Here is a 9,690-nt window from a genome sequence, read left to right as displayed (position 1 = left end):
CTCTCTCTCTCTCTCTCTCTCTCTCTCTCTCTCTCTCTTTTTCTCTGCCTACAAATCAGGATGTAGTATCAGCTACATCTCCAGTACCATGCCTACATGTGGCCACATTCCCTGCAATGATGATAATGGACTAACCCTCTGAAGCTGTAAGCAAGCCCCCAATTAAATGTTACCTTCTATAAGTTGCTTTGGTCATGGTATCTCACAGCACTAGAGCAGTATTTCTATTAGTTCTGGAGAGACTTCATCTCATTCATAACTGTGTCTCTAATGTCTAGGATATAATCACAGGAAATATGTATATGCTTGTGTTGGGTGGCTGTGAGTAGCCTACTAACTAGTAGGTAGAGGAGAGAGATAACTAAAAAGGATAAAAGGAGGTTAAGAGACCAGAGAATAGACAAGGATTTGTTTATTTGTATGTAAATTACATGCACGTGTATGTGTCAAGATGTGCAAGTATGTATGTGCACATATGTGGAAGGCAGAGGTCAATGTCAGGTATCTTCCTCAATCATCCTCTACCTCATTCACTCACTTATTCATTCACTCATTTGTTTTAAAATTGCCTCGAACTATTTATTCAGCTAGGCTGACTGGCCAGTAACCCCCAGAGATCACTCTGCCTCTGCCTCCCCTGTGATGAGATATATGCTGCCACATCTGCCTTTTAAATGAGTGCTGGTGTTCTGAATTCAGGTCCTGGTGCTTACATGGCAAGCCTTGACCTACAGAGTGAACTAGGTTTCCCCAGGTGGTGGTGATGGTGGTACCTGCCATTAATCCCTTTTAATCCCCTTTATTCCTAGCACGCTGTAGGCAGAGGTAGGCAGATGGATCTCTAAGTTTGAGGACAGCCTAGTCTACAGAGCAAGTTCCTGGACAGCGAGGGCCACAAAGAGAAACCATGTCTACAAAAAGAAAAAAGAAAAAAAAAAAAAAAAAAAACCAAAAAAAAAAAAAAAAAAAAAAAAAAAAAAAAAAGACCAAAACAAAAAGAGTGAATGCTGTGGAGGCAGGAGAAGAATGAAACAAAAGATACTCCACAAACTGAGAAGCCAGTGATGGATGGGCTTGCAGAGAAAGGGGCTGCTGTATTTGCCTTTGTCTTGTTTTGTGGAATAAAGAACAAGGCTGAACCTTTGCAGCAGGCACTGTGTGTCTGGCGTACTTGCTGCTGTGTCCTTGGACTTGTGCACAACCTGCAGTAGAGGAGGCAGAGCCACGAAATACAGAGTCTGTGTTTCTCTCATAGAGAAATGGAGAATAAAACCCAAGGGAAGACAGAAGGCCCTGAGGGGAGGTGGAGCAGATCCTAGTTCACTTGGAGAGGACAGTGAGATGTCCTCAGACATAGGCAGGGGAGTAGGGGAACCATGATGGAGGAAGACCCAGACCCACCTCATGTTGAACAGCATCAGTACTGTTCTCAAAAAAGAAAAAAGAAAAAGAAGAAAATGAAGTGCCATTTCCTGAACTCAGTGGGGAAGATTCAGGGTGGGTCCTTGGGAAGAAAAATGTAACAGTGATCATCAGGAATGGGATGGAAATTCAAAAGGAATAAAAGGATACTTCTGTAATAATAAGTAGAACCAAATTCAGGGGCTACAGGTTCTACTTAAGTCACTAAGCCATTGCCTGAAGGAGGGCATGCTGAGGCACTCACATACCTGCAGTGGGCTTGGACCATGACAGGTCAACCTCATTAAGGTCATCCAGCTCCTCCTCCGCCTGGGTGAGGGAGACAGAGAAGATGCGCACAGACTGGTAGGAGGCAGTGTCAGACAACTCCTTGGAGGCATTGAAGATCTGGAGGAGAAATGAGAGGGTCCATTAATCTGAGAGAGGGGAAATTGCCTTGCAGCTTCTCAGTAAACACATCTTCTGATCCACAGAATTCCTTCTGACACTTGGATATACTGAGAATAAGTGAATAACCAAAATCAGTAATGGGTTATACGGAACACCCTGGATCCAGGTGTTTTTGTCCAACAGAGACAATGAGATGAATCACATTCCAGAAGACAGTTCACAAACAATGAAACCTGTGCTCGTCTACAGCAGGCCTATCCTGGACAAGAACAGCTGTATAAGCATGAGGCTAAAGAACACTATGAATTACATTATCTTTTTCCCCATGGTTCTGGGGACTGAACCTAGGACCTAGTGAACGCCAGGTAAACCCTTAACCACTATGCTATATCTTGCAACCCACAGATTACTTTAACTTAAAACTAAAAGACTTGCTCTTCTCCTAACTGACCTCACAATGCACTTGAATTAACAATGGTATTTAGGGAATCTCTGTGGAGACAACATAAAAGAGGCCATGACTTATGTAATCTATATACCATACAAAAAAACAAAAACAAAAAGAAAAAAGATCCCAAAGAAACACACCAAAGAAATGGCAACGAGGTTATCGCCACCTCAGTCCTGGGGAGTAGTCACCAAGGAAAAGGTTGGCAACTAAGGTAATCTGAAAAGGGATACCCAGGGGAAGGCTTCTGACTGAGAGAAATGTGTCTGTCCAAAGAAACCACATTTTCTCAAGCCACTTCAAGAACCCTGATGACACAGTGGTCTGGGGTTATTCTGGGCTAGAATGTGTGCACCGTATTGAGTGACTTACTTATTAGGTCTCTTAAGTCCCATTCCACTATTAAGGTACCACTATTTCCTTTCACCTTGGTTTCTTGAATTGTTGTTGAGTTGTTCTAGGTTATTGCTGGGTTATTGTTGTTGGGTTGTTGTGTTATTGTTATTGTTGTTGATTTTTAAAAAGAATAGATGAGCAATATCTTGATTTGCTTTTGGATTTGTGTACATGTTTTCTCTTGAGTCCTCTCTATCCTCCCACCCCCCCAACACACACACACACACACACACACACACAGCAGTCCAGCTTCTTTAAACAAAGGGCCAACAGGATCATCAGGAAGCCCAGTTAGGATTTGCCTCGGGGAACAGGCTCTCCAGCTGAGTCCGGCTGCCACTGCAAGGCACAGGAGGCAAGTATCCTATCGTTGGCCTCCAGCCACAGAAACTGCAGCTGCTTTGCTTTCCCTCCCACCCACCACAGAGAATACAGCTGGCCTTCCAACCCACAGTACAAGAAAACAGAAAGGATAAAGCAGCCAGGGTGCCCCACAGCATTTCACAGAAATATGCTGCCTCTGACTTGACCGCTGTGCCCGGTTGCAGCCAACTGCATAACCACATGCAAATGAGACTGCTCTTGGGTCTGATGTGCCTCCTGGGTGGCAGCAACTCCAACTGGTCAAGGTCTACATACTCAGGACAGAGCTTATGCACAGTCTCAGGAAAATTCCATTGGAAATCCTGACCTGTCTTCAGGATCTTATCTGGAAGATTTAATGGAAAATTGATGGTGAAGAGAAACAAGCTGATGTGCTCACAGTGTACTCTGGCAGGGAAATTATTTTTCAGCAGTTAAGTACCTGTAAAAAGTCACCTCCTTTGAAATTCAGCTCTGCACTGAGCACGAAGCATCGTATGTTGCTTCCATGGAAACGGTGGATGAAGCTGCTTTCCTTCTCTCCGCCCACACCAGCTTCCGCACTGCCTGGGAATGCAAGCAGCTCCTAGCAATGAGCCGCCAGCTTGGGAAGGCAGGATGGGAAAGCGTGCCCCATTCCTAAGTGTGCCTGAGTTCTGCCAGGGCAATGGAGTCAGGGTGGCTGGCATTCTCCGGTATTGTTACCAGCACGTGGCACTGGATCCAAAACATTAGCTGGAAGGCTTCCATCTCTTTTCACATTTGAAAAAACCTGAAAGCTGGGTGTTAACAAATATGGGGGTGGGGAAAATTCCTGCCGAACCTTATAACAATTGTGTCTGAAACTGGTCCCCTTTCCCAATAGCACTGCCTTTTTGATGGAAGAATTTCCTCTGGGATATTGGCAGCAAACTTAGGAATAAAGAGATTTCAGGAAGATTTTCATTTAAATGACACTTGGTTTCCCTGCTGATGAAAGGGAAGCCTTACTCCATCTGCTGAGATCAGATTTCATCTCATCAAACACCTCAGTGTAATTATTGCCCTACCAAGTATTTAAATGAGGATGTAAATGAATACCAAGGTATTTGAAGTCATTAGCACTGCCTGGGCTGAGGGAGAGCACCACAGTCTCTCAAGGGACCAGACCATTCCCCATCAAAGCAGCTGCGCACCAGTGTTCATTTTGTAACCTTTATACCACATTCTTGAATTAATGAAGACACGTCAAGAATCTATTTCCCTCAGAGGATGTTAGCATGGGGCCTGTAAGGAGGAAACAAGGTGGGTGTGGGTGTGTGTATGTGCATGTGTGTGTATGTGCAAATGTAAACATGTGTGCATGCCCACACTTAGGTATGTGATGGACAGACATCTAGTAATTTAGTAATTAACGTGGAAGAGTTTGGAGACTTAGTACCTTGTTTCACCTCCAACTAAATCAGTTCTAAGGTTGAGATAATTACTGTAAATAAGCCACCCACCACACTTCTAAAAGCCTGCCATTGGGATGTCATTTCCATCCCTCTCTTCCATATATCAATCTCTCCATGTGTAAAATAAGAAAGAGGGAGTGGCAAGTGATTGAAAATTTGGGCTTCTTGTCTGATATTGGCCATCTTTTCCTGAGCCTCACTAGAAATATCTGAGACCTACCCTGAGGTGGCAGATGAACATTTAGACTTTTCTCCATTTATAAACATCTCACTTGGTGTTATAAATAACATTCAGCTTTAAAATTCCACTTTACCCTAACAACAAGATGGGCATACAATCTGCCATTTCCTTCTTTGAATGTGAAGAGGGGTAGGTTATAGTGAGAATCTTACCTCCTCAAAATGGCACATGGAGGGAGGGAAGGAAAAAGAGATGCTGTGCTCGTGTGCTTATGTGTGCTGGGAATCTGTACAGGGAAAGGAGCAAAAGCAAGGGGGGAGTGTAATGCATTTTTCCTATCGAGAAATAAGGTTCTGCAAACTGTTAAAAGACTGGAAAATGTGGCTTTTGGTACTATCAACACCTAAAATACTGCCTTGCAAACTAAGTGCCTCATTGATTGAGTGATTGAGAGGAGAGAGAGAGAGAGAGAGAGAGAGAGAGAGAGAGAGAGAGAGAGAGAGAAAGATAGCACATATATTTCAGATGGGATCTCTTTTCTGTTCTCCTCCATCTCAGAGCTCTCAGTCCCAACTTAATTCAGAAGATGCTCAAGAAAAAATTCCAGGCAGAAAGAATGTTTACGCTTAGCAATCAAGATCTGATTTAGCTTGACAGAAAATGGGATGGGATCCTTGGCATAGCCTGCTATTGAGAAAGTTACTATATAGATATAAACAGATCTGGTCCTTGCCTTTCTGTGAAAACACAGAAGTACAATTTAAGCATGAAGGAAAGCACTGCCTTCTCTAATGAGTTAACAGCAATTCCACTTCTGTACAAAGCCATGCTTGTTAGCATGGTAAAACCTCACATCCATGTCTATTCAAACATGCCAACAAGGTCCAGGCCATCTTCATAGGCACTTCAATTCAAAATACTTCCATATATTTAAGACAGGAAGTAAGAGTTCACAAAGTTAGGAAGATTTTTATTACAGAAATTTGGATTTTTGAATTAGAAAACATGAATAAAATGAAATATATATGTGTGTGTATGAATCTTTTAAATTTCATTGTTTAATAATAGGTTTTCTTAAAGAGAATAATGAAACTACAAAGAATAAAAGCTGTAGAAGCAAAACAAGAAGCCTTAAAGCATTTAAAAGTACTCTAGTTTATGCTTTCTTAAATGATTTCTTTTTATTTTATGTGCATTGATGTTTTGCCTGCATGTATGTCTTTGGGTCTCCTCCAACTGAAGTTACAAACAGGTGTGAGCTGCCATGTGGTTGTTGGGAATTGGACCTGGGTCCTCTGTAAGAACAGCCAGTGAGAGATCTTTACCACTGAGCCACCTCTCCAGCCCATCTAATTCATACCTTTATCAAAGAGAGAAATGAAAGGAAATCATGGTTTGGTTGTTCAGATTCCTCAACCTCAAACTCAAATATATCTCAAAAACAGAGAAATAGATAGTCAAGAAAAGATAAACCAGCTTGAATGATAGAGCTAGGGATAGCAGTAACCTTTAACTTTTTAGGGAGAAAACCTAGTATATAAGCACAATTAGTGCCAAATAATGGCTTACTTCTTTAGGTTGTGAAATCAAATTACTTAAAGCACTCAGACTGGATCCTGCACATGGTAAGCTCTTAGTGACCAGAAGCAGCCTTCCTTCTCCCTGTTACTTCTTCTTCCTTCTCCTTCATTAGCACCGACACTGATTGTCAGCTGAGATGCTCTGTTACCTGTAGAACAGTCATCTGCATGTTACTCTGCCCACTGCAAAGCCAGACATCTCCAAATAAGACATCATGGACTCTCAGGGTGAAATTCATTGTCCCCAAAGTCTGCTGTGCCATCACTTCGAAAGGTCCCCCCGGCTTCATAGGATCCAGTACCACCATCCAGGTATTGGGGGATTCTGAAACAAGAACAGAATCCAAGGGGTTAATCAACCAAACACCTAAAGTGGAGTTAAACAGCGACCTCATGGGTGGCTAAGCCCAGGACAGGCTCTGTGGTAAAGAGTGTGCAACTCTGTAAGGATTGGCCAAATTCCAGGCAAGGGCGATGGAGCTGCTGAGAACAGCAGCCTCTTTATCCTTAATCTGTACCAATCCCTTCTTATTTTTAACTAAGGCATTTACAAGAAAAACTAGTTACCCAGTTATAATCCTAAATTAGGAGAGACAAAAATACACTTAGATTAAAAATTCAGGGACGGTTAGTTGACAAGGAAAAAAAAAAAACATAAAACAGAAATTCTCATTACACCATCCAACTGTCAATATTACCATAATCTAATCTTTCTGATTTACACAGCACCCTGAACTAACTTGCAATTATCCAATCACATGTGACCACAGGTTCAGAAGATCATTTCTAATTTGAATCTTCCCTTTACTAAGCAGGGTCACCCTTGCCATCTATCGCTGCCTCCTTCCATGTTGCTAACAAGTATTAATACAGTCAGTGGCACTGGGTTCTCCCATCAATGAACAGGTGCATGGAGAAATGGACACATCAACAAGTAGTAGGAAGCGTATAAATTGATCTCAGTGAAAAGGATGTTTTAACTGGCCCAATCGAATATTTCAGAGTCACGGACAAGACTTGAGGTTCTGCGACACCACTAAAGAAATGAGAAGCCATGAAAGACCCTATTTTAGACATTCATAGCTTGCTTCCTAGAAACCACACCTCCCATTGCCCTTCTTCTCAGCCACTGGATCACTGCTATCAACATCATACACAGAGATTTAAGAGGAAAAAAGAACCAGGAAACATGAAAACACTGGAGCGGTGAAACAGGAACCTAGAAAAGGCAGAGAAAGCAACATTTTAACATAAAAGTGTCAAACATAATCTGGCTTCTCGGTTGCCATCAGATCAATGTAAATCCGAAGGGAAAGAAGGCGGAGACCAGGACATAGAGCAATGTAATGTTACTGCCCTAGCCTATGAGAAGAAATAATTATAGAAATACCATTCGAGTGCCTACTCCATGCTGGACACTGTCCGAGGTTTCTCCTAGCCAGCAACAACTAAGCAGAAGCAGGAAATGTCCAGATGAGCCCTTGCAAATTAGTAGAAAAACTGAAAGTTGCTTGGAATGCTAGGGGAAATGTCTAAATATTTGGTCCTCTGAAGAGCTGTATGAGCTGAGCCTGGAGCTCTGCCTCCAGAAGGTCAGCTAAACCCAGGACCACGTGCTCACTATTGTGTTTCTCTGACCAATAGCCAGGCATCAGCATATAAAATGCAAAATTCAACCTAAACCAGAAAAATCACTGTTTTGGAAACAGTGGGCAGCGAGTACAGATTGTGTGGCACAGGTGTGATGTGCTCCGTATGGCTCACACTTATGAACAGGCAGACGTTCCAATCTGTCCTAATACAGGCTTGCCAAGGTCTTTCCAGGCTCCCTGTACTGACACACCTTACTGAGGCTCTGTCCTTCCAACAATAGCACTGTTCATGCATGCTGATGAGGTCAACAGCCAGAGAACCTAACGCAGGGCTAGTTCTTAGCCTCCTGTATTCATCCAGTGCATTCAGAGCTATTACTTAGGTATTTTCTCTTAGCTTTTTCAACACACATGGCTAGTGACAAGTGTGCATGTCTATGGTGGTTTGAATAAGATTGGCCCCAAAGGCTCATATATTTGAATGCTTAAGAAGAGGCATTAGGAGGTGTGTGGCCTTGTTGGAGTAGGTGGAGCCTTGGAGGAATTGGGCTTTTGGGGTTTCAGTATTCAATGAGGCTCAAGTCTCTCTCTCTGACTTCTGCCTGCCAACCCTGATGTAGATCTCTCAGCTCCTTCCCCAGCACCACGTCTGCCCATGCACTACCATACAGCCCGCCATGACAACAATGAACTAAACCTCTGAACTTGTGAGTCATCCCCAAGTAAATGTTTTCCTTTGTAGAGTTGCCATGGTCATGGGATCTCTTCAAATAAAACCCTAACTAAGACAATGTCTAACAACAAAAAGATAGGAAAAGGAAAGGAAGCCAGGTAGTGGTGGTGCATGCCTTTAATCCTAGCACTTAGGAAGCAGAGGCAAGCAGATTTCTGAGTTCGAGACCAGTCTGGTCTACAGAGTGAGTTTCAGGACAGCCAGGGCTACACAAAGAAACCCTGTCTCAAAAACCAAAAAAGACAACAACAACAACAAAAAAAAAAAAAAAAAAAAAAAAAAAAAAAAAAAAAAAAAAAAAAAAAAAAAAGGAAAGGAAATTGGCAAAGCATCACCACCATTTCACTACAGCCAGGAAATGAATGAGCTCCAGGTAGGGCCTAGGACCTGAGGAAAGCTGAACCTGGAGAATGAGTCGTGATCCCAACATCTTTTGTACCAGAGAAATTTTCCTTCAACTTCTCAAAAAGCTTCCTTCTTGGCCAGCAAGCCTAAGGTCTTTTGCTTTCTAGCATTTTTCCTCTCCCATTTAAGAAAAAGAAAAATATGCCCTGACACAATACTGTAAAGCGGGAGGAACTTGCACTGCAGAGAATTCACTGATGGGCTCATGAGCTCAAGAGATAACTCATACCAACTATAGGATCTGCTTCTATGTGTATACTGTCTGCAGTAAGTATAACCCTGTGATGTCTTAGACCCAGGGCAAGGGTGGGATTCTAAAGTCAGAAGCCACCATGTTCCATGAGGAGAGTTGGTCTTTGGATTATCAGTTCAGAACAGGGTACATGATGAGGAGCATGCCTTAGGGCACTTAAGAGCTTTTTAAAAGTATGTTAACCCATCAAGTCTACGAGGATGAGTTCAAATAGTAATTCCACGCCCCCAGCCATAAAGCTCACCATCACTGATTTCAAGAACATCCAATGGGCTTTCTGCTGGTTCTTGGCCTTCTGAGCCACAGCTGCTCTGGCTCTGCCTTATGAACAGTAGTCATTTGCTACCTGTTTTCCTCTTTGGCCAGTCCAGGCCCAAGTTTGTCTAAGTTTTCATTTTCACTGTATTCAAACCTCTGTGTTCTTACATTCTTTCTTCTACCATCTAGGAAGATCAATCTCTTGTCATCATTTTACCACTACTTAGCCTACA

At 42.6% G+C, this 9,690-nt stretch overlaps 1 protein-coding gene across 2 annotated transcripts in view; it reads right to left on the bottom strand.

Moving 5' to 3' along the window:
- The window catches only part of Siae (sialic acid acetylesterase), a 34,936-nt gene that overhangs the window by 17,367 nt on the left and 7,879 nt on the right, over positions 1 to 9,690 (bottom strand). For both annotated transcript variants that reach the window (XM_031344286.1, XM_031344287.1), the window contains exons 3-4: positions 6,366 to 6,541; positions 1,671 to 1,809 (exon numbers count right to left, since the gene is read on the bottom strand). In XM_031344286.1, the coding sequence (XP_031200146.1) occupies positions 1,671 to 1,809; positions 6,366 to 6,541 (315 nt within the window). The remainder of the gene's footprint in view (positions 1 to 1,670; positions 1,810 to 6,365; positions 6,542 to 9,690) is intronic.

The sequence above is a fragment of the Mastomys coucha genome, unplaced genomic scaffold (assembly GCF_008632895.1).
Source record: "Mastomys coucha isolate ucsf_1 unplaced genomic scaffold, UCSF_Mcou_1 pScaffold23, whole genome shotgun sequence".
NCBI lineage: Eukaryota > Metazoa > Chordata > Mammalia > Rodentia > Muridae > Mastomys > Mastomys coucha.
Note: the sequence above shows the minus strand (reverse complement) of the source record. Positions and strands in the feature narration are given on the sequence as shown.